General features: G+C 54.4%; 1 protein-coding gene across 1 annotated transcript in view; it reads left to right on the top strand.

Moving 5' to 3' along the window:
- PLCZ1 (phospholipase C zeta 1) overlaps nucleotides 1-21,853 on the top strand; it is a 54,459-nt gene extending 32,606 nt beyond the window's left edge. Inside the window, exons 5-11 of the mRNA XM_083179539.1 lie at nucleotides 4,699-5,097; nucleotides 11,559-11,712; nucleotides 12,720-12,836; nucleotides 15,387-15,559; nucleotides 18,307-18,439; nucleotides 21,440-21,589; nucleotides 21,746-21,853. Coding sequence (XP_083035665.1) covers nucleotides 4,699-5,097; nucleotides 11,559-11,712; nucleotides 12,720-12,836; nucleotides 15,387-15,559; nucleotides 18,307-18,439; nucleotides 21,440-21,589; nucleotides 21,746-21,837 — 1,218 coding nt within the window. The 3' untranslated portion in view covers nucleotides 21,838-21,853. The remainder of the gene's footprint in view (nucleotides 1-4,698; nucleotides 5,098-11,558; nucleotides 11,713-12,719; nucleotides 12,837-15,386; nucleotides 15,560-18,306; nucleotides 18,440-21,439; nucleotides 21,590-21,745) is intronic.
- Nucleotides 21,854-25,777: the final 3,924 nt, after the last annotated feature.

Raw genomic sequence — 25,777 nt, 5'->3', positions numbered from 1 at the left:
AAAAGAATGGTGGTTTCTGATTTACTAAGCAGCCGTACTGATAATACGGCTGCTTAGTGGTGTAAAACACCCACGCAAATACGACAGGAAAATAGAACACCATTTTCCTGTTCTATTTGCGTTTTAGCCTGCACGGATCATTCAGATCCGTGCAGGCTTCAGTGTAAAAAATTAGAAAAATTAAATAAATAAAAAAAAAATGGCGTGGGGCCCCCCCACAGCCAAAACCAGCACCAGGCTGACAGAGCCTGGAGCCGGTAATTAAAAATCAGGGAACCCGACTTCCAGCAGCTGCCGGCATCTCCCGCGACGCTCCCCGGCTTTCAGAGCCGGAGAGATCCTTCCTCTTCGGCGTCTGGGTTTAGAATGAATTCTGGCCAATTAGGAGCCGCCTAGCGGCCAATCAGGAAAGGTCTTTCCTGATTGGCCGCTAGGCGGCTAGGCGGCTCCTGATTGGCCAGAATTCATTCTGAGCCCAGACGCCGAAGAGGAAGGATCTCTCCGGCTCTGAAAGCCGGGGAGCGTCGCGGGAGATGCCGGCAGCTGCTGGAAGTCGTCAGCAGCGGCCAGAAGACCTGGATGTCGACAGATGAAGAAAGAAGACCATCCATGGAGGACCTGGTGAGTTGGATTTCCTTCCACAGGTCCAACATGGATTATCCTCGGACAGGACGCCGACCTCGGAGCCGCCGACACGGAGCCGCCGACACGGAGCCGCCGACACCGGAGCCAGCGACCTACCAACGGGATCAAGATAGGTAAGTATCAGTATGTGTGTAATGTGTGTATTAAACTTTTATTTAAAATGGGTGTCAGTGTGTTTTATTTAACTATTTTTTTTACTGTGGCACTACAAGACCCAGCGGGCCCTTTAATGCCCAGCAGGCTGGGACTTGTGGTTCTCCAAGTCCCAGCTTGCTGGCACTTGTAGTGCCACAGTGAAAAACAATAGTTTCATCTTTTTTTTACACCATAATCAGCTCGATGCCCACCGCCCAGGGGCATCGAGGACAGCACCAGGCTTCAGCCTGGTCAGGTAAGTCCTGGAGGGGGGGGACCCCTTTATTGGGGGGGTCCCTACTCCCCCAGGGCCCCTGGCCAGGCTGACTGGTCGGTAGGGTTAATGCTTTGGCCGGGGGGACTTGCATAAAAAGTCTCCCCCTGGCTGTGGCATTACCCTGCTGGCTGGTTTTGCCTGGGGCTGGTTCTTAAAATACGGGGGACCCCTAGTCATTTTGTCCCCCGTATTTTGGGAACCAGCCCCAGAGCAGGAGCCTGGGGCTGGTTGTTAAAAATCGGGGAACCCCTATTTGTCGGGTTCCCTGATTTTTAATTACCGGCTCCAGGCTCTGTCAGCCTGGTGCTGGTTTCGGCTGTGGGGGGGACCCCACGCCGTTTTTTTTTTTACACATTGCAGCCTGCACGGATCTGACTGATCCGTGCAGACTGCTACAAATAATTCGTATTAGCAGCCGTATATACGGCCACTAATACGAATTACTATGACATCGGTGGGTTACAAAGCAGTCGTATATGACTGCTTTGTAAATCCTCCTCCGGAACACGACTTTGCATACGACTGAAACAGTCGTATGCAGTCGTAGGGAAAATACTAATACGAAAAACTAGGTTTTTCATATTAGGAAATTTCCCCCTATGTCTCTCTGTAACTCCTCACACCGCCGGCCGCTATATCTCTGTAACTTTTTACACCGCCGGCCGCTACATATCTCTTTAACTCCTCACACCGTCAGGAGATATGTCTCTCTGTAACTTCTCACACCGCCGGCCTCTGCATCTCACCGTAACTTCTTACACCACTGGCTGCTGCCTCTCTCTGTAGCGCCTCACACCGTCAGCCACTGCTTCTCTGCAACTCCTCACACCGCCAAGCACTGCGTCTCTCTGTAACTCTCCTCACAGGCAGCAGCTTCATCTCTATGTAACTACTCACACCGCCGGCCTCTGCGTCTCTCTGTAACTCCTCACACTGCTGGCTTCTGCTTCTCTCTGTAGCTCCTTACATCGCCAGCCTCTGCATCTCTTTGCAACTCCTCATACAGCCAGTCACTACTTCTCTCTGTAACTCCTCACACCGCCGGCCGTTATATCTCTGTAACTTCTTACACCGCCGGCCTCTACATTTCTCTTTAACTCCTCACACCATCAGCAGATATGTCTCTCTGTAACTCCTCATACTGCCGGCCGCTGCATCTCTCTGTAACTCCTCCTACTGCCGGCCGCTGCATCTCTCCGTAACTTCTTACACCACTGGCCGCTGCATCTCTCTGTAGCTCCTCATACAGCCATCCACTACGTCTCTCTGTAACTCCTCACACCGCCGGCCGCTGCTTCTCTCTGTTACTCCTTTCACCATCAGCCACTGCTTCTCTGTAACTCCTCACACCGCCAAGCACTGCATCTCTATAACTCTCCTCACAGGCGGCAGCTACGTCTCTATGTAACTCCTCACACCCCTGGCCATTTTGTCTCAGTAACTCCTCATACAGCCAAGTGCTGCGTCTCTCTGTAACACCTCACACTGCTGGCCACTGGATCTCTCTGTAACTCCTCACACCGCCGGCCGCTGTGTCTCTGTAACTCCTCACACCACCGGTTGATGTGTCTCTGTAACTCCTCACACTGCTGGCCGCTGCAACTCTCTGTAACTCCTCATACAGCCAGTCACTATGTCTCTCTGTAACTCCTCACACCGCCGGCCGCTATATCTCTGTAACTTTTTACACCGCCGGCCGCTACATATCTCTTTAACTCCTCACACCGTCAGCAGATATGTCTCTCTGTAACTCCTCACACCGCCGGCCTCTGCATCTCTCCGTAACTTCTTACACCACTGGCTGCTGCCTCTCTCTCTGTAGCGCCTCACACCGCCGGCCGCTGCGTCTCTCTGTTACTCCTTTCACCGTCAGCCACTGCTTCTCTGTAACTCCTCACACCGCCAAGCACTGCGTCTCTCTGTAACTCTCCTCACAGGCAGCAGCTTCATCTCTATGTAACTCCTCACACCGCCGGCCTCTGCGTCTCTCTGTAACTCCTCACACTGCTGGCTTCTGCTTCTCTCTGTAGCTCCTTACATCGCCAGCCTCTGCATCTCTCTGCAACTCCTCATACAGCCAGTCACTACTTCTCTCTGTAACTCCTCACACCGCCGGCCGTTATATCTCTGTAACTTCTTACACCGCTGGCCACTACATCTCTCTTTAACTCCTCACACCATCAGCAGATATGTCTCTCTGTAACTCCTCATACTGCCGGCCGCTGCATCTCTCTGTAACTCCTCCTACTGCCGGCCGCTGCATCTCTCCGTAACTTCTTACACCACTGGCCGCTGCATCTCTCTGTAGCTCCTCATACAGCCATCCACTACGTCTCTCTGTAACTCCTCACACCGCCGGCCGCTGCTTCTCTCTGTTACTCCTTTCACCATCAGCCACTGCTTCTCTGTAACTCCTCACACCGCCAAGCACTGCATCTCTATAACTCTCCTCACAGGCGGCAGCTACGTCTCTATGTAACTCCTCACACCGCTGGCCATTTTGTCTCAGTAACTCCTCATACAGCCAAGCGCTGCGTCTCTCTGTAACACCTCACACTGCTGGCCACTGGATCTCTCTGTAACTCCTCACACCGCCGGCCGCTGTGTCTCTGTAACTCCTCACACCACCGGTTGATGTGTCTCTGTAACTCCTCACACTGCTGGCCGCTGCAACTCTATGTAACTCCTCACACCACCAAACAATGTGTCTCTCTCTGTAGCTCCTTACACCGCCAGCCACTGCGTCGCTCGGTAACTCCTCACACCACCAAACGATGCGGCTCTCTGTAACTCCTTACAATGCCAGACGCTGTGTCTCTGTAACTCCTCACACCGCCGGCCGCTGCATCTCTATGTAATTCCTCACACTACCAAGCGATGCGTCTCTCTGTAACTCCTCACACCACCGGCCACTGCGTCTCTCTGTAACTCCTCACACCACCAAGCAATGTGTCTCTCTGTAGCTCCTTACACCGCCAGCCACTGCGTCGCTCGGTAACTCCTCACACCACCAAACGATGCGGCTCTCTGTAACTCCTTACACTACCAACCGCTGTGTCTCTGTAACTCCTCACACCGCCGGCCGCTGCGTCTCTATGTAAGTCCTCACACTACCAAGCGATGCGTCTCTCTGTAACTCCTCACACCACCGGTTGATGTGTCTCTGTAACTCCTCACACTGCTGGCCGCTGCATCTCTCTGTAACTCCTCACAACACCAAACGATGTGTCTCTCTGTAGCTCCTTACACTGCCAGCCACTGCGTTGCTCTGTAACTCTTCACACCACCAAACGATGCGGCTCTCTGTAACTCCTTACACTGCCAGACGCTGTGTCTCTGTAACTCCTCACACCGCCGGCCGCTGCGTCTCTATGTAAGTCCTCACACTACCAAGCGATGCGTCTCTCTGTAACTCCTCACACCACCAAGCAATGCGTCTCTTGGTTACTCCTTACACTGCTAGCCAGCTGTAATTCTGCAAATAACACCCCAAAATGCCTATAATGTTATAATCTATCTGTCCCCTTATTGTACAGTGCTGCAGTATATGTTGTGTAGATAGCTGGATGTTCTCTCGATAGATGGACAGACATGTAGATGTACCCATACATTGGTGACATTAATATTTTGGTCTTCCTCAGGCTCTCAGATATAAAATCCTGATAAAGTACAAGAAGATGGAGTCTCCCTGGTCCTCCCCGCTGAGTGCGTCTCCCCCCAGTGCCCGCTGGTCCTCCCCGCTGAGTGCGTCCCCCCCCAGTGCCCCCTGGTCCTCCCCACTGAGCGCATCTTCCCCCAGTGCCCGCTGGTCCTCCCCACTGAGTACGTCTCCCCCCAGTGCCCGCTGGTCCTCCCCGCTGAGTGCGTCCCCCCCCAGTGCCCCCTGGTCCTCCCCACTGAGCGCATCTTCCCCCAGTGCCCAGGGCCATCTGAATGAGGTGGGAGACGATGAATCTATAGAAGTGGAACCAACCAGGAAACTTCTGTCATTTAAATTGAACATCCTGAAGAAAGAGAAAACGTCAAAAGCTAAAGTGAAGGTAGGAAGTGATGAGTTCCCATGTTTAAATTAATTGTCCAATTGCCATTATCCTTAAATACACTGTAAATGTATTTCCCAATTTTAACTCATATTCGATATTAAATTGTATAAGCACCCTAATGGGTGCTTACAATGGTTAAATGCACCCCCACACCACCCCCCAAGTATAAACGTGAACCCGAAGCGTGGCGAGCGCAGCGAGCCCGCGAGGGGCGGCGGTACGTGTCCTACGACCTTTTCATACCCCCACTATCCACGTCGGCGTGGAGTTGAGATAGAAAGTGTAGCGAGCGCAGCGAGCCACCGAGCCCGAAGCGTGGCGAGCGAAACGAGCCGGATACTGATTGGCCAGAAATCATTCTGACTAGAGACGCCGAGGAAGAAACATCTCTGCGCCTGTCAAAGTCCTGCGAGCCGGGTACCAGATGGGAGCAACGCTGTCACCGGAGAGGATGCCGAGGTCGTCGCCGGGGGACCAGGTGAGTAGGATTTCCTTACTTAGGTACCCCTGGGGACTACCTCGGATCCCGGACCCCGGATTCTGCAGCCCAGGAGCCCCGGAACCCCAGGACCAGCCCCGGAACCAGGATCAAGGCCCCGGAACCGGACTCTTCTGCCCTGGAGCCCCAGAGCCCGGACCCAGGATCCAGGGACCGACCTACGGGCTCAAGGTAGGTATATATCAGTGTGTGTGTTTTGTGTGTATTAAACTTTTATTTTACAGTGTGTCAGTGTGTTTTTGTTAACTATTTTTTGTACTGCAGAACTACAAGTGCCAGCGGGCCCTTTAATGCCCCGCATGCTGGGACTTGTGGTTCTCCAAGTCCCAGCATGCGGGGTAGGCTTGCTGGGACTCATAGTTCGCCAGTACAAAACAATAGTTTTTATTCTTTTTTTTACACAAGCCATCAGCCCGATGCCCACCGCCCAGGGGCATCGGGGACAGCCCCGGACTATAAGCATGGGCTGGTAAGTCCTGGAGGGGGGGGACCCCTTCATTTGGGGGGGTCCCCACTTCCCTAGGACCCCTGCCCATGCTGACCAGCCAGGGGGTTAATGCTTTGGCTGCGGGAGCTTATATAATAAGTTTCCCCCGGCTGTGGCATTACCCTGCTGGCTGGTTGTGTCCGGTGCTGGTTCTTAAAATACGGGGGACCCCTAGTCATTTTGTCCCCCGTATTTTGGGAACCAGCGCCGGACCTTGAGCCTGGTGCTGGTTTTATAAAATCCAGGGAACCCCAACTTGATTGTTCCTTTGATTTTATGATACCAGCACCGGCTTTTTGAGCCCGGGGCTGGTTATGCTTAGGGGGGGGGATCGCACGCCGTTTTTTTTATTTAATTTTTTTTTTAACTATTTTTTTTACAACAGAAGCATGCACAGATCTCAATGATCTGTGCATGTTTCTGTAAAAATCGCCAGCAAGAAGCTGGTCTATTTTTTTTCCGCTTTTTGGTTATGTCCCATATGCGACTTTAGAACTCGCATCCTATTACATATGCGAGTTCTATAGTTTCCTATGGGAAAACATCTGGATGCTATTTTCAGTATGACTGAAAATCGCATCTTTTAAATGTGTGAATTCACGGGAAAAAATGCGCTTTTTCCCGCGAATCGCACCCTATTACATGTGGGATTTTTAGAAAAATTGCGATTTTGGCCGTTTTGGACCAAATATCGCAAAAGTCTAAAAATCCCACCCTATTACATTTCGCCCCTGGGGTCCCAGAAGCTGACGTCACAGGATAACGACACCCTGACACCTGGGGTCCCGGATGCTGACGTCACAGGATAACGACACGCTGACACCTGGGGTCCCAGACACTGACGTCACAGGATAACGACACCCTGACACCTGGGGTCCCGGAAACTGATGTCACAGGATAACGACACGCTGACACCTGGGGTCCCGGACGCTGACGTCACAGGATAACGACACGCTGACACCTGGGGTCCCAGACACTGACGTCACAGGATAACGACACCCTGACACCTGGGGTCCCAGACACTGACGTCACAGGATAACGACACGCTGACACCTGGGGTCCCGGACGCTGACGTCACAGGATAACGACACGCTGACACCTGGGGTCCCGGACGCTGACGTCACAGGATAACGACACCCTGACACCTGGGGTCCCGGACGCTGACGTCACAGGATAATGACACGCTGACACCTGGGGTCCCGGACGCTGACGTCTCAGGATAACGACACCCTGACACCTGGGGTCCCAGAAGCTGACGTCACAGGATAACGACACCCTGACACCTGGGGTCCCAGACGCTGACGTCACAGGATAACGACACCCTGACACCTGGGGTCCCGGACGCTGACATCACAGGATAACGACACGCTGACACCTGGGGTCCCGGACACTGACGTCACAGGATAACGACACCCTGACACCTGGGGTCCCAGACGCTGACGTCACAGGATAATGACACCCTGACACCTGGGGTCCCAGACGCTGACGTCACAGGATAATGACACCCTGACACCTGGGGTCCCGGACACTGACGTCACAGGATAACGACACCCTGACACCTGGGGTCCCAGACGCTGACGTCACAGGATAAAGACACCCTGACACCTGGGGTCCCGGACGCTGACGTCACAGGATAACGACACGCTGACACCTGGGGTCCCGGACGCTGATGTCACAGGATAACGACACCCTGACACCTGGGGTCCCAGACGCTGACATCACAGGATAACGACACCCTGACACCTGGGGTCCCGGACGCTGACGTCACAGGATAACGACACCCTGACACCTGGGGTCCCAGACGCTGACGTCACAGGATAAAGACACCCTGACACCTGGGGTCCCGGACGCTGACGTCACAGGATAACGACACGCTGACACCTGGGGTCCCGGACGCTGATGTCACAGGATAACGACACCCTGACACCTGGGGTCCCAGACACTGACGTCACAGGATAACGACACCCTGACACCTGGGGTCCCGGACACTGACGTCACAGGATAACGACACCCTGACACCTGGGGTCCAGGACACTGACGTCACAGGATAACGACACCCTGACACCTGGGGTCCCAGACATTGACGTCACAGGATAACGACACCCTGACACCTGGGGTCCCGGACGCTGACGTCTCAGGATAATGACACCCTGACACCTGGGGTCCCAGAAGCTGACGTCACAGGATAACGACACCCTGACACCTGGGGTCCCAGACGCTGACGTCACAGGATAACGACACCCTGACACCTGGGGTCCCCGACGCTGACATCACAGGATAACGACACGCTGACACCTGGGGTCCCGGACACTGACGTCACAGGATAACGACACCCTGACACCTGGGGTCCCAGACGCTGACGTCACAGGATAATGACACCCTGACACCTGGGGTCCCAGACGCTGACGTCACAGGATAATGACACCCTGACACCTGGGGTCCCGGACACTGACGTCACAGGATAACGACACCCTGACACCTGGGGTCCCAGACGCTGACGTCACAGGATAAAGACACCCTGACACCTGGGGTCCCGGACGCTGACGTCACAGGATAACGACACGCTGACACCTGGGGTCCCGGACGCTGATGTCACAGGATAACGACACCCTGACACCTGGGGTCCCAGACGCTGACATCACAGGATAACGACACCCTGACACCTGGGGTCCCGGACGCTGACGTCACAGGATAACGACACCCTGACACCTGGGGTCCCAGACGCTGACGTCACAGGATAAAGACACCCTGACACCTGGGGTCCCGGACGCTGACGTCACAGGATAACGACACGCTGACACCTGGGGTCCCGGACGCTGATGTCACAGGATAACGACACCCTGACACCTGGGGTCCCAGACACTGACGTCACAGGATAACGACACCCTGACACCTGGGGTCCCGGACACTGACGTCACAGGATAACGACACCCTGACACCTGGGGTCCAGGACACTGACGTCACAGGATAACGACACCCTGACACCTGGGGTCCCAGACATTGACGTCACAGGATAACGACACCCTGACACCTGGGGTCCCGGACACTGACGTCACAGGATAACGACACGCTGACACCTGGGGTCCCGGACGCTGACGTCACAGGATAACGACACGCTGACACCTGGGGTCCCGGACACTGACGTCACAGGATAACGACACCCTGACACCTGGGGTCCCGGACACTGACATCACAGGATATAGACACCCTGACACTTGGGGTCCCAGACGCTGATGTCACAGGATAACGACACGCTGACACCTGGGGTCCCAGACGCTGACGTCACAGGATAACGACACGCTGACACCTGGGGTCCCAGACACTGACATCACAGGATAACGACACGCTGTCACCTGGGGTCCCAGACACTGACGTCACAGGATAACGACACCCTGACACCTGGGGTCCCGGACGGTGACGTCACAGGATAACGACACGCTGACACCTGGGGTCCCGGACGCTGACGTCACAGGATAACGACACGCTGACACCTGGGGTCCCGGACGCTGACGTCACAGGATAACGACACGCTGACACCTGGGGTCCCGGACGCTGACGTCACAGGATAACGACACCCTGACACCTGGGGTCCCGGACGCTGACGTCACAGGATAACGACACGCTGACACCTGGGGTCCCGGACGCTGACGTCACACGATAACGACACGCTGACACCTGGGGTCCCGGACGCTGACGTCACAGGATAACGACACGCTGACACCTGGGGTCCCGGAGGCTGACGTCACAGGATAACGACACGCTGACACCTGGGGTCCCGGAGGCTGACGTCACAGGATAACGACACACTGACACCTGGGGTCCTGGACACTGACATCACAGGATAACGACACCCTGACACCTGGGGTCCCGGACGCTGACGTCACAGGATAACGACACGCTGACACCTGGGGGTCCCGGACGCTGACGTCACAGGATAACGAGACGCTGACACCTTGGCTCCTGGACACTGACGTCACAGGATAACGACACGCTGACACCTGGGGTCCCAGACACTGACATCACAGGATAACGACACCCTGACACCTGGGGTCCCGGACGCTGACGTCACAGGATAACGACACGCTGACACCTGGGGTCCCGGACACTGACGTCACAGGATAACGACACGCTGACACCTGGGGTCCCGGACGCTTACGTCACAGGATAACGACACGCTGACACCTGGGGTCCCGGACGCTGACGTCACAGGATAACGACACCCTGACACCTGGGGTCCCGGACGCTGACGTCACAGGATAACGACACGCTGACACCTGGGGTCCCGGACGCTGACGTCACAGGATAACGACACGCTGACACCTGGGGTCCCGGAGGCTGACGTCACAGGATAACGAGACGCTGACACCTGGGGTCACGGACGCTGACGTCACAGGATAACGACACCCTGACACCTGGGGTCCCGGACGCTGACGTCACAGGATAACGACACCCTGACACCTGGGGTCCTGGACGCTGATGTCACAGGATAACGATACGCTGACACCTGGGGTCCCGGACGCTGACGTCACAGGATAACGACACGCTGACACCTGGGGTCCCGGACGCTGACGTCACAGGATAACGACACGCTGACACCTGGGGTCCCGGACGCTGACGTCACAGGATAACGACACGCTGACACCTGGGGTCCCGGAGGCTGACGTCACAGGATAACGACACGCTGACACCTGGGGTCCCGGACGCTGACGTCACAGGATAACGACACGCTGACACATGGGGTCCCCACGCTGATGTCACAGGATAATGATACACTGACACCTGGGGTCCCAGACACTGACGTCACAGAATAATGACACCCTGACACCTGGGGTCCCGGAAACTGACGTAACAGGATAACGACACGCTGACACCTAAGGTCCCTGACGCTGACGTCACAGGATAACGACACGCTGACAGCTGGGGTCCCAGACACTGATGTCACAGGATAACGACACGTTGACACATGGGGTCCCAGATGCTGACGTCACAGGATAACGACACGCTGACACATGGGGTCCCCACGCTGACGTCACAGAATAATGACACCCTGACACCTGGGGTCCCGGAAACTGACGTAACAGGATAACGACACGCTGACACCTAAGGTCCCTGACGCTGACGTCACAGGATAACGACACGCTGACAGCTGGGGTCCCAGACACTGATGTCACAGGATAACGACACGTTGACACACGGGGTCCCCACGCTGACGTCACAGGATAACGACACGCTGACACTGAGATGACACATTGCTTGGAGACGGGATAATGGACCTACTGTAATTCACTAACGTTGGGCCAATGTTGGCGAATACATCCCTTGCATGGTTCCGGAGGATTCGGCGGCAGAGGGGGGGGGGGGGGGGGTAGCGTTGCAGTGATTTTGCGAATGAGGGGTCCCCACCATACGCTGCTGGAGAACCCTAAATTATATGTTAGTATATAGTAACTGTGACATCATCATTCTCCGCAGGTAAAGCAGCCAATCGCAGCTGTGCTCTCAGACCTCGTCATTTACACCAAATCTGAGAACTTTGTCAGTTTCCAACATTCCAGAGAAAATCAGAAGTTCTATGAAAACAATTCTGTGTCGGAGAGGAAGGCGCAGAGGCTGGCGCGGCAGTCAGGTAGTAGCCGGGGATATCGACCGTTCCGGGCTGCCAGGGGTTAATACTTTATTATTCCGGGGGATGTGGGTTAGTGCTCTGGGTCACTCCAGCGTCTGTGCAGAAATAACCCAAATTAATCTTTTATAGGAGCTCACTCCTCTACTTACTGCTGTTATGTTACATAATGTGACCACACTGCATCCTATGGGGACAACTATCCCCACACCGTGCAGTGTCACATCCATTATATATATATTATATATATACACACACACATCTGGGGGTGCCGGGCTCTCTCTCCATTACAGTGTGAGAATAAAGCTGCCCAGCATGTGTGGGCTGCATGCAGAAGCATTTGGGGGGGGGGGGGGGGGATCTTAGAATGCACACCCGATTTACATGAGGTGCTATCATGCTGGGACTTGTAGTTCTGCAAAGGAAAACATGTGGTGCAGATGCACACTCCATATTATTAATCAAATCAATCAATAAGAGGTTCTTGGTATACTGTATTCATTGGCCAAGAAATATTTGCCCACCAACCAGCTTCACGGTGACCTCATTTCTGGTGGGTCCCTAATACTAAGTTTGAATCTGGGGCGCGGAACCCCAAAAAGGCCAGCATAAGCCAGTCACCCCAGGGCAGCACACAAGTGAAAAACTAAGCTATAAGTGTGTTAATAAGAAAGTAGCAGAAGCTGGAGGTACAGTATACCAAGAACCTCTATTATTGACTGATGTGATTAATAATATGGAGTGTGCACCATGTGTTTTTCTTTGCAGAACAACATGCAGAAGCAGCCAGTAACTGAGCACCTGGGTAACACCATGCTGCGCTGCAGGGGGCAGATGTAACATGTGCAGAGAGTTAGGTGTGGGAGGGGCGTGTCCTAGCTCAGAGCTGCATTGCAGTGTGAGGATAAAGCAGCTCTGCGAATAAGCCCCACTATATGTGGACATTTAGCCCCTGTATAGTGAGCAGCCGCCAGTCTCTCCGGTATACAGATACAGTGTTTTATCTCCAGCCCAGGAATTCATCGCTCACACCAGGACATTCCTCACCCGGATCTACCCAAAGGGAACCAGAACATCGTCCTCTAACTACTACCCCCAGGAATTCTGGAACGTGGGCTGTCAGATGGGTGAGTGCACTACATGTACCCCACCTCCTGCCCTTATTTAGCAATGCTGGGATTTGGGACACAGACACACCAGTCCACTGTGCGTGTGCTCAGCACTGCATACATACACGGACACGCCGGTCTACCGTGCGTGTGCTCAGCACTGCATACATACACAGACACACCAGTCCACTGTGCGTGTGCTCAGCACTGCATACATACACGGACACGCCGGTCTACCGTGCGTGTGCTCAGCACTGCATACATACACGGACACACCGGTCCACCGTGTGTGTGCTCAGCACTGCATACATACACGGACACGCCAGTCCACTGTGCGTGTGCTCAGCACTGCATACATACACAGACACGCCGGTCCACTGTGCGTGTGCTCAGCACTGCATACATACACGGACACGCCGGTCTACCGTGCGTGTGCTCAGCACTGCATACATACACGGACACGCCAGTCCACTGTGCGTGTGCTCAGCACTGTATACATACACGGACACGCCGGTCCACCGTGTGTGTGCTCAGCACTGCATACATACACGGACACGCCAGTCCACTGTGCGTGTGCTCAGCACTGTATACATACACGGACACGCCGGTCTACCGTGTGTGTGCTCAGCACTGCATACATACACGGACACGCCAGTCCACTGTGCATGTGCTCAGCACTGTATACATACACGGACACGCCGGTCCACCGTTGTGCGTGTGCTCAGCACTGTATGCATACAAGGACACGCCAGTACACGGTGTGCTTGTGTGTGCTCAGCACTGCGTACATACATAGACACGCCGGTCCACCGTTGTGCGTGTGCTCAGCACTGTATACATACATGGACACGCCGGTACACGGTGCGCTTGTGTGTGCTCAGCACTGCATACATACACGGACACGCCGGTCCACTGTTCGTGTGCTCAGCACTGCATACATACACGGACACACCGGTCCACCGTGTGTGTGCTCAGCACTGCATACATACATGGACACGCCAGTACACAGTGTGCTTGTGTGTGCTCAGCACTGCATACATACACGGACACGCCGGTCCACCGTTGTGCGTGTGCTCAGCACTGCATACATACACGGACACGCCGGTCCACTGTGCGTGTGCTCAGCACTGTATACATACACGGACATGCCGGTCCACCGTTGTGCGTGTGCTCAGCACTGTATGCATACAAGGACACGCCAGTACACAGTGTGCTTGTGTGTACTCAGCACTGCATACATACACGGACACGCCAGTACACAGTGTGCTTGTGTGTGCTCAGCACTGCATACATACACGGACACGCCAGTACACAGTGTGCTTGTGTGTGCTCAGCACTGCATACATACACGGACACGCCAGTACACAGTGTGCTTGTGTGTGCTCAGCACTGCATACATACACGGACACGCCGGTCCACCGTTGTGCGTGTGCTCAGCACTGCATACATACACGGACACGCCAGTACACAGTGTGCTTGTGTGTGCTCAGCACTGCATACATACACGGACACGCCGATCCACCGTTGTGCGTGTGCGCAGCACTGTATACATACACGGACACGCCGGTACACCGTGCATGTGCTCAGCACTGTATACATTGTCTGCTTCAGCTGGCATAGGGCTGTGCAATGTGACCTCTCTGGGGGCGCACCACGCACAGCTGGGCAGCATCTGAGCCATTCTCTGCCTGGCACAATAATATTAGTAAGGGCATCAGGGGGGTCAGCTGGGACAGAGGAGGGGGCAGGGGGCATCAGAGGGGTCAGCTGGGACTGAGAAGGGGGCAGGGGGGGCATCAGAGGGATCAGCTGGGACTGAGAAGGGGGTGTCAGAGGGGTCAGCTGGGACAGAGAAGGGGGCCGGGGGGCATCAGAGGGGTCAGCTGGGACTGAGAAGGAGGCAGAGGGTGTCAGGGGGGTCAGCTGGGACTGAGAAGGGGGCAGGGGGTGTCAGAGGGGTCAGCTGGGACAGAGAAGGGGGCCGGGGGGCATCAGAGGGGTCAGCTGGGACTGAGAAGGAGGCAGAGGTGTGTCAGAGGGGGTCAGATGGGACTGAGAAGGGGGCAGAGGTGTGTCAGGGGGGTCAGCAGGGACTGAGAAGGGGGCAGGGGGCGACAGAGGGGTCAGCTGGGACAGAGAAGGGGGGCAGGGGGCGACAGAGGGGTCCCCCCCCGGCTAGGACACTACAAGCTCTGGACTGCAGATTTTGATGTCCGGTCCGGCAGTCCGGGGTCTTCTCTGGGTCTGGTTTTTACCCATACCCGGTTTATTAGGAGAAAGTCTGTTTCATGTCAGTTGTGGTTCTGCCACCGTCGCTGGCATCCTATCACCGCCTGGCACAATTCCAGGTGACCAGGACCTCTAAATACTGATCACTATCCCCCTGGCCGGTCCTGAGTTGGTGCACATGGCGCTACCCCTGAAGCCCCTCACCTATGCCTGCCTCTGTGCCTCACCCCAGGAAGTAGCAGGTACCTGTAGTTACCCAGACAGGGGTTAGTTGGCTGCAGAGCTGACACTCTCACTATCCTTCTGCTACATATAATTGTCGGTGTCTTCTCACTTTAGTGGCATTGAACTTCCAGACGCCAGGAATTCCCATGGATCTGCAGGAAGGAATGTTCCTGAACAACGGAAGATGTGGATATGTTCTGAAGCCGGAGTTTCTGAGGAGTCCAAAATTCTGCTTTGATCCATATAATCTAAAACATAAACGTCTCCCAATGCTCCTCTCTATTAAGGTATTGGTGGCAATAACAAGGACATACACTGAGAACAGGGGGCACCCAATAATGGGGTACAGGAGTCTCTGGGAGGCAACATTAACGGTAGGATATGTCTACAGGAGGCTATGTGTTCAGGAGGCTATGTATATGGGAGGCTGTGTGTTCAGGAGGCTATGTCTACAGGAGGCTATGTCTATGGGAGGCTATGTGTACAGGAGGCTATGTGTTCAGGAGGCTATGTCTACAGGAGGCTATGTCTATGGGAGGCTATGTGTACAGGAGGCTATGTCTATGGGAGGCTGTGTGTTCAGGAGGCTATGTCTATGGGAGGCTGTGTGTACTAGAGGCTTTGTCTATGGGAGGCTATGTCTATGGGAGGATATGTGTACAGGAGGCTATGTCTATGGGAGGCTATGTCTATGGGAGGCTATGTGTTCAGGAGGCTATGTCTATGGGAGGATATGTGAACAGGAGGCTATGTCTATGGGAGGCTATGTGTACTGGAGACTTTGTGTATGGGAGGCTATGTGTACAGGATACTAGGTCTATGGGAGGCTATGTGTACAGGAGGCTTTGTCTATGGGAGGCTATGTGTACAGGAGGCTATGTCTATGGGATGCTATGTGTACGGAAGGCTATGTCTATGGGATGCTATGTGTACTGGAGGCTATGTCTATGGGATGCTATGTGTACGGGAGGCTATGTCTATGGGATGCTATGTGTACGGGAGGCTATGTGTACTGGAGGCAATGTCTATGGGATGCTATGTCTATGGAATGCTATGTGTACTGGAGGCTATGTCTATGGGATGCTATGTGTACTGGAGGCTATGTCTATGGGATGCTATGTGTACTGGAGGCTATGTCTATGGGATGCTATGTGTACTGGAGGCTATGTCTATGGGAGGCTATGCGTACTGGAGGCTATGTCTATGGTAGCCGATGCCTCAGTGGGCAGGTGCTGATGACAGATGGTATAGTAATATGTGATGTTACATCTGTCCTCCCTGAGGAGGGTGCCAGTCATTACCTCACATACTGTACCACCCAACATTCAAGTGACCAAGCAGGTTATGCCATTAATGAGTGAGAAAGGAGAATGCATAAGGATGGCACAGCTTGTAGGATAAGGAGCATAGGTGTGCCCTGGGCATATAGGGGGCGGGGCTACTCAGGTACAGGTGTGACCTGGGCATATAAGGGGCAGGGCTACTCAGGTACAGGTGTGACATGGGCAGATAGGGGGAGGGGCTACACAGGTACAGGTGTGTCCTGGGAAGATAGGGGGAAGGGCTACAGGTGTGTCCTGGGCAGATAGGGGGAAGGGCTACTCAGGTACAGGTGTGCCCTGGGCATATAAGGGGCGGGGCTACTCAGGTACAGGTGTGACATGGGCAGATAGGGGGAGGGGCTACTCAGGTACAGGTGTGCCCTGGGCATATAAGGGGCAGGGCTACTCAGGTACAGGTGTGCCCTGGGCATATAAGGGGCGGGGCTACTCAGGTACAGGTGTGACATGGGCAGATAGGGGGAGGGGCTACTCAGGTACAGGTGTGCCCTGGGCATATAAGGGGCAGGGCTACTCAGGTACAGGTGTGCCCTGGGCATATAAGGGGCGGGGCTACTCAGGTACAGGTGTGACATGGGCAGATAGGGGGAGGGGCTACTCAGGTACAGGTGTGTCCTGGGCAGATAGAGGGAAGGGCTACTCAGGTACAGGTGTGTCCTGGGCAGATAGGGGGAAGGGCTACTCGGGTACAGGTGTGCCCTGGGCAGGTAGGGGGCAGGGCTACTCAGGTACAGGTGTGACCTGGGCAGATAGGGGGCGGGACTACTCAGGTACAGGTGTGACCTGGGCAGATAGGGGGCAGGGCTACTCAGGTACAGGTGTGCCCTGGGCAGATAGGGGGCGGGGCTACTCAGGTACAGGTGTGTCCTGGGCAGATAGGGGGCAGGGATACTCGGGTACAGGTGTGCCCTGGGCAGATAGGGGGCGGGACTACTCAGGTACAGGTGTGACCTGGGCAGATAGGGGGCAGGGATACTCGGGTACTGGTGTGCCCTGGGCAGATAGGGAGCGGGGCTACTCAGGTACAGGTGTGTCCTGGGCAGATAGGGGGCAGGGATACTCGGGTACTGGCGTGCCCTGGGCAGATAGGGGGCAGGGATACTCAGGTACAGGTGTGTCCTGGGCAGGGTTACTCAGGTACAGGTGTGTCCTGGGCAGATAGGGGGCAGGGATACTCGGGTACTGGCGTGCCCTGGGCAGATAGGGGGCAGGGATACTCAGGTACAGGTGTGTCCTGGGCAGGGTTACTCAGGTACAGGTGTGACCTGGGCAGATAGGGGCGGGGCTACTCAGGTACAGGTGCGTCCTGGGCATATAGGTAGCAGGGATTCTCGGGTACAGGTGTGTCCTGGGCATATAGGGGCAGGGATACTCAGGTACTGGTGTGACCTGGGCAGATAGGGGGCAGGGCTACTCAGGTACAGGTGTGACCTGGTCATATAGGGGGCGGGGCTACTCAGGTACAGGTGCGCAGATTATACAACCTTACCTCACATTTCCTGCCACACAGCCACCAATAAATGACGACATTATGGTGGGGTTTCTTCCCTGCTCCCTCTGTATAACCTCTCAGCCTGGTCCATGGGTCATGTCATTATCTGACATAATGAAGGTGATGCAATAAAGCGATATGGTCACCCAGGGTTTAGGGACAGATCCTCCAGAGCTCTCACAGGTACGTTGATGTTTTCCAGGTGATCAGCGGATTTCTCCTACCTCCAAACAGTTTATCTACAAGCAACTCAGCCGACCCCATAGTCATCCTGCAGATATATGGGGTTCCGGGGGATGAGTGCAGTAAACAGACACAAGTCAGGAAAAATAACGGTCAGTACGACCTCAGGGCATCTGCCAAATGTATGGCCACAACCCTTACCATGCCCAATGTCCAGTAACTTGGGGATACCCCACAGATCAGCATCTGTATTCACAGTGCATAAGTTCACACCAGGTGAAATAGACTATACCCCAAGTCTACCCAGCCCACCCCATTCTGTCTACAGCCCCAGTCTCTCCAGCCAGTTCTTTCATCTCTCCAGATGCTCAGTGACTCTCCAGCCAACCCCATTCTGTCTGCAGCCTCACAGTCTCTCCAGCCAGTTCTTTCATCTCTCCAGATGCTCAGTGACTCTCCAGACAACCCCATTCTGTCTGCAGCCTCACAGTCTCTCCAGCCAGTTCTTTCATCTCTCCAGATGCTCAGTGACTCTCCAGCCAACCCTATTCTGTCTACAGCCCCAGTCTCTCCAGCCAGTTCTTTCATCTCTCCAGATTCACAGTGACTCACCAGCCAGCCCCATTCTGTCTACAGCCCCACAGTCTCTCCAGCCAGTTCTTTCATCGCTCCAGATTCTCAGTGACTCACCAGCCAGCCCCATTCTGTCTACAACCCCACAGTCTCTCCAGACAGTTCTTTCATATCTCCAGATGCTCAGTGACTCACCAGCCAGCCCCATTCTGTCTGCATCCCCACAGTCTCTCCAGACAGTTCTTTAATCTCTCCAGATTCACAGTGACTCACCAGCCAGCCCCATTCTGTCTACAGCCCCACAGTCTCTCCAGCCAGTTCTTTCATCGCTCCAGATTCTCAGTGACTCACCAGCCAGCCCCATTCTGTCTACAACCCCAGTCTCTCCAGCCAGTTCTTTCATCTCTCCAGATGCTCAGTGACTCTCCAGCCAGCCCCCTTCTGTCTACAGCCCCACAGTGACTCTTTAGCCAGTTCTCTTTTGTCTCTCCAGATGCTCAGTGACTCTCCAGAAAACCCTATTCTGTCTACAGCCCCACAGTCTCTCCAGCCAGTTCTTTCATCACTCCAGATGCTCAGTGACTCTCCAGCCAACCCCATTTTGTCTACAACCCCACAGTCTCTCCAGCCAGTTTTTTCATCTCTCCAGATGCTCAGTGACTCTCCAGCCAACCCCATTCTGTCTACAGCCCCACAGTCTCTCTAGCCAGTTCTTTCATCTCTCCAGATGCTTAGTGACTCTCCAGCCAGCCCCCTTCTGTCTACAGCCCCACAGTGACTCCAGCCAGTTCTTTCATCACTCCAGATGCTCAGTGACTCTCCAGCCAACCCCATTTTGTCTACAACCCCACAGTCTCTCCAGCCAGTTTTTTCATCTCTCCAGATGCTCAGTGACTCTCCAGCCAACCCTATTCTGTCTACAGCCCCACAGTCTCTCCAGCCAGTTCTTTCATCACTCCAGATGCTCAGTGACTCTCCAGCCAACCCCATTTTGTCTACAACCCCACAGTCTCTCCAGCCAGTTCTTTCATCTCTCCAGATACTTAGTGACTCTCCAGCCAACCACATTCTGTCTACAGCCCCACAGTCTCTCCAGCCAGTTCTTTCATCTCTCCAGATGCTCAGTGACTCTCCAGCCAACCCCATTCTGTCTGCATCCCCACAGTCTCTCCAGCCACTTCTTTCATCTCTCCAGATTCACAGTGACTCACCAGCCAGCCCCATTCTGTCTACAGCCCCACAGTCTCTCCAGCCAGTTCTTTCATCTCCAGATGCTTAGTGACTCTCCAGCCAACCCCATTTTGTCTACAACCCCACAGTCTCTCCAGCCAGTTCTTTCATCTCTCCAGATGCTCAGTGACTCTCCAGCCAGCCCCCTGCTGTCTACAGCCCCACAGTGACTCTTTAGCCAGTTCTCTTTTGTCTCTCCAGATGCTCAGTGACTCTCCAGCCAACTCTATTCTGTCTACAGCCCCAGTCTCTCCAACCAGTTCTTTCATATCTCCAGATGCTCAGTGACTCTCCAGCCAACCCCATTTTGTCTACAACCCCACAGTCTCTCCAGCCAGTTCTTTCATCTCTCCAGATACTTAGTGACTCTCCAGCCAACCACATTCTGTCTACAGCCCCACAGTCTCTCCAGCCAGTTCTTTCATCTCTCCAGATGCTCAGTGACTCTCCAGCCAACCCCATTCTGTCTGCATCCCCACAGTCTCTCCAGCCACTTCTTTCATCTCTCCAGATTCACAGTGACTCACCAGCCAGCCCCATTCTGTCTACAGCCCCACAGTCTCTCCAGCCAGTTCTTTCATCTCCAGATGCTTAGTGACTCTCCAGCCAACCCCATTTTGTCTACAACCCCACAGTCTCTCCAGCCAGTTCTTTCATCTCTCCAGATGCTCAGTGACTCTCCAGCCAGCCCCCTGCTGTCTACAGCCCCACAGTGACTCTTTAGCCAGTTCTCTTTTGTCTCTCCAGATGCTCAGTGACTCTCCAGCCAACTCTATTCTGTCTACAGCCCCAGTCTCTCCAACCAGTTCTTTCATATCTCCAGATGCTCAGTGACTCTCCAGCCAACCCCATTTTGTCTACAACCCCACAGTCTCTCCAGCCAGTTCTTTCATCTCTCCAGATGCTCAGTGACTCTCCAGCCAACCCCATTCTGTCACAGTCCCACAGTTTCTCCAGACTGTTCTTTCATCTCTCCAGATGCTCAGTGACTCTCCAGCCAACCCCATTCTGTCACAGTCCCACAGTCTCTCCAGACTGTTCTTTCATCTCTCCAGATGCTCAGTGACTCTCCAGCCAACCCCATTCTGTCACAGTCCCACAGTCTCTCCAGCCAGTTCTTTCATCTCTCCAGATGCTCAGTGACTCTCCAGTCAGCCCTTTCTGCCTATAACCCCACAGTGACTCTCCAGCCAGTTCTTTCTTCTCTCCAGAAGCAATAACTATATGGAATTGGTGCAACATTTCCTTGTTAGGGACTAGAAGTGCAAATAATCTAAATATTACATAGATAACCAATGCGGATATTAATGCGGTATGTACATGCTAACGCCACATGTGTCTCTGTCCAGCCTTTAACCCTCAGTGGAACCAGACGTTCACATTCTCAGTCCAGGTGCCGGAGCTGGCGCTGCTGAGGTTCTGTGTCCAGGACCAACTGACGCTCATTTCCAATGAATTCCTGGGACAGTCCACGCTCCCATTGGGCAGCATTAACAGAGGTAACGATTGTATTATTATTAGCTCTTATTTCTAGGGTGCTTAAAGGTGTCTGCAGCACTGTCCAATGAGATCATGGCACAGTGCAGACCGCACCCTACTGGAGTCACCTGACAGCATCTGCGACTCATATAATTACGCTGGTGCTTTATTTGCAGGATATCGTCATGTCCCCCTACTGAACAAGCATGGTCAGAGCATCGCTCCAGCCTCTCTGTTCCTGCACATCTGGTTCAACGGTTCACAATAAACCAGCAGCCACCGGATCCTTCTGTGCTGTTTATTCATTAAATACTATAGGTGGGTAGTGTGGCTGGGCCGGTACACCTGTCACACCGTAACACAGGTGTCCTAAGGTGACCTCAGGGAGGACAAACACCCCCCAGGGAGCAGTATCACGTGTAATACAGACAGTCCCGGCGTCCCCTCACTCTCAGGACACGTGTAATACAGACAGTCCCGGCGTCCCCTCACTCTCAGGACACGTGTAATACAGACAGTCCCGGCGTCCCCTCACTCTCAGGACACGTGTAATACAGACAGTCCCGGCGTCCCCTCACTCTCAGGACACGTGTAATACAGACAGTCCCGGCGTCCCCTCACTCTCAGGACACGTGTAATACAGACCGTCCCGGTGTCCCCTCACTGTCAGGACACGTGTAATACAGACAGTCCCGGCGTCCCCTCACTCTCAGGACACATGTAATACAGACAGTCCCGGCGTCCCCTCACTCTCAGGACACGTGTAATACAGACAGTCCCGGCGTCCCCTCGCTCTCAGGACACGTGTAATACAGACAGTCCCGGCGTCCCCTCACTCTCAGGACACGTGTAATACAGACAGTCCCGGCGTCCCCTCACTCTCAGGACACGTGTAATACAGACAGTCCCGGCGTCCCCTCACTCTCAGGACACGTGTAATACAGACAGTCCAGGAGTCCCCTCACTCTCAGGACATGTGTAATACAGACAGTCCCGGCGTCCCCTCACTCTCAGGACACGTGTGATATAGACAGTCCCGGGATCCCCTCACTCTCAGGACATGTGTAATACAGACAGTCCCGGCGTCCCCTCACTCTCAGGACACGTGTGATATAGACAGTCCCGGCGTCCCCTCACTCTCAGGACACATGTAATACAGACAGTCCCGGCGTCCCCTCACTCTCAGGACACGTGTAATACAGACAGTCCCGGCGTCCCCTCACTCTCAGGACACGTGTAATACAGACAGTCCCGGCGTCCCCTCACTCTCAGGACACGTGTAATACAGACAGTCCCGGCGTCCCCTCACTCTCAGGACACGTGTAATACAGACAGTCCCGGCGTCCCCTCACTCTCAGGACACGTGTAATACAGACAGTCCCGGGGTCCCCTCACTCTCAGGACACGTGTAATACAGACAGTCCCGGTGTCCCCTCTCTCTCAGGACACGTGTAATACAGACAGTCCCGGCGTCCCCTCACTCTCAGGACACGTGTAATACAGACAGTCCCGGTGTCCCCTCACTCTCAGGACACGTGTAATACAGACAGTCCCGGCGTCCCCTCACTCTCAGGACACGTGTAATACAGACAGTCCCGTGTCCCCTCACTCTCAGGACACGTGTAATACAGACAGTCCCGGCGTCCCCTCGCTCTAAGGACACGTGTAATACAGACAGTCCCGGCGTCCCCTCACTCTCAGGACACGTGTAATACAGACAGTCCCGGCGTCCCCTCACTCTCAGGACACGTGTAATACAGACAGTCCCGGAGTCCCCTCACTCTCAGGACACGTGTAATACAGACAGTCCCGGCGTCCCCTCACTCTCAGGACACGTGTAATACAGACAGTCCCGGTGTCCCCTCACTCTTAGGACACATGTAATACAGACAGTCCCGGCGTCCCCTCACTCTCAGGACACGTGTAATACAGACAGTCCCGGCGTCCCCTCACTCTCAGGACACGTGTAATACAGACAGTCCCGGCGTCCCCTTGCTCTAAGGACACGTGTAATACAGACAGTCCCGGCGTCCCCTCGCTCTCAGGACACGTGTAATACAGACAGTCCCGGCTTCCCCTCACTCTCAGGATACGTGTGATACAGACAATCCCGATGTCCCCTCACTCTCAGGACACGTGTAATACAGACAGTCCCGGCGTCCCCTCACTCTCAGGACACGTGTAATACAGACAGTCCCGGCTTCCCCTCACTCTCAGGACACGTGTAATACAGACAGTCCCGGCGTCCCCTCGCTCTCAGGACGCATGTAATACAGACAGTCCCGGTGTCCCCTCGCTCTCAGGACACGTGTAATACAGACAGTCCCGGCTTCCCCTCACTCTCAGGACGCATGTAATACAGACAGTCCCGGTGTCCCCTCGCTCTCAGGACACATGTAATACAGACAGTCCCTGCGTCCCCTCACTCTCAGGACACGTGTAATACAGACAGTCCCGGCCTCCCCTCACTCTCAGGACACGTGTAATACAGACAGTCCCGGCCTCCCCTCACTCTCAGGACACGTGTAATACAGACAGTCCCGGCGTCCCCTCACTCTCAGGACACGTGTAATACAGACAGTCCCGGCGTCCCCTCACTCTCAGGATACGTGTGATACAGACAGTCCCGGCATCCCCTCACTCTCAGGACACGTGTAATACAGACAGTCCCGGCTTCCCCTCACTCTCAGGATACGTGTGATACAGACAGTCCCGGTGTCCCCTCACTCTCAGGACACGTGTAATACAGACAGTCCCGGCGTCCCCTCGCTCTCAGGATACGTGTGATACAGACAGTCCCGGTGTCCCCTCACTCTCAGGATACGTGTGATACAGACAGTCCCGGCATCCCCTCACTCTCAGGACACGTGTAATACAGACAGTCCCGGCTTCCCCTCACTCTCAGGATACGTGTGATACAGACAGTCCCGGTGTCCCCTCACTCTCAGGACACGTGTAATACAGACAGTCCCGGCGTCCCCTCACTCTCAGGACACATGTACTACAGACAGTCCCGGTGTCCCCTCACTCTCAGGACACGTGTAATACAGACAGTCCTGGTGTCCCCTCACTCTCAGGACACGTGTAATACAGACAGTCCCGGCGTCCCCTCACTCTCAGGACACATGTACTACAGACAGTCCCGGTGTCCCCTCACTCTCAGGACACGTGTAATACAGACAGTCCCGGCGTCCCCTCACTCTCAGGACACGTGTAATACAGACAGTCCCGTGTCCCCTCACTCTCAGGACACGTGTAATACAGACAGTCCCGTGTCCCCTCACTCTCAGGACACGTGTAATACAGACAGTCCCGGTGTCCCCTCACTCTCAGGACACTGTAATACAGACAGTCCACGGCGTGAGGACATGCCAGCCTTAGTAGTACCCGCAGCCGCTGTTTACCACTGCCACACACACAGCGCAATTCTGCATATTCCTGACTGCGTCCTCGCTCTACAATAAATCACGTGACCGCTGGGTGAGAACCAATCATACGTTGTTTATTGTTTGCGGCTACAGATGTGACATAAATCGCACAAATAACGGCAACGCGGCACCCAGATAATGACAGGTGACGGAACAGGGATTTGGGACAGTTTCCTAATTACCGTAGTGACCACAATTCGCTCCACGCTGCTGGCGACGTCTCCTCCGTGCTAAAATCATTAAATAAATAAATAAATATCTTTTGTAAGATCCACAACTGCGGCCTGGGACGGATAAAATGCTTTCTGAGCTGAGGGACCTGGTCCTAACCCACAGGTACCATCTGTCCTCCGTAAGCTGCATAGATTTTGTGATGTTCCAATTGTCCGTACAATGGGGGCTATTCAGACCTGAGCGCACGGCTGTGAATTCACAGGCCAGGCTGTTATCCATAGACTGCGCATGTTAACAGTTTGTAGCACACATGCGTAGGGCTGTCCTGTGATATAATCCTGCTACGTTTTTATTGCTGGCTGTATGCAAGGTGACTGATAGGAGGCCGGCATCTGGGGGCTGTAAATGTACCTTTCCTGGGCGTGGCAGGGATAATGAAGGTATGCTCAGGTTTGTGAGGGGGAAGTCATGTGACATCAGCTCCGCCCCCGATCAGCCTGATTCTATCACAGCCACTGAGTAAGTCCTGGACTACGCACACACTGCACACACTGGGGAATCATTACATGGTGAGCGGCTGTTATCTGGGAGTGTCAGGTAATACGC

Source organism: Crinia signifera, chromosome 4 (genome assembly GCF_055691185.1).
Source record: "Crinia signifera chromosome 4, ASM5569118v1, whole genome shotgun sequence".
NCBI classification, from domain to species: Eukaryota; Metazoa; Chordata; class Amphibia; order Anura; family Myobatrachidae; genus Crinia; species Crinia signifera.
The sequence above is the reverse complement of the archived record's forward strand: the minus strand, read 5'-3'. Positions and strand labels throughout refer to the sequence as shown.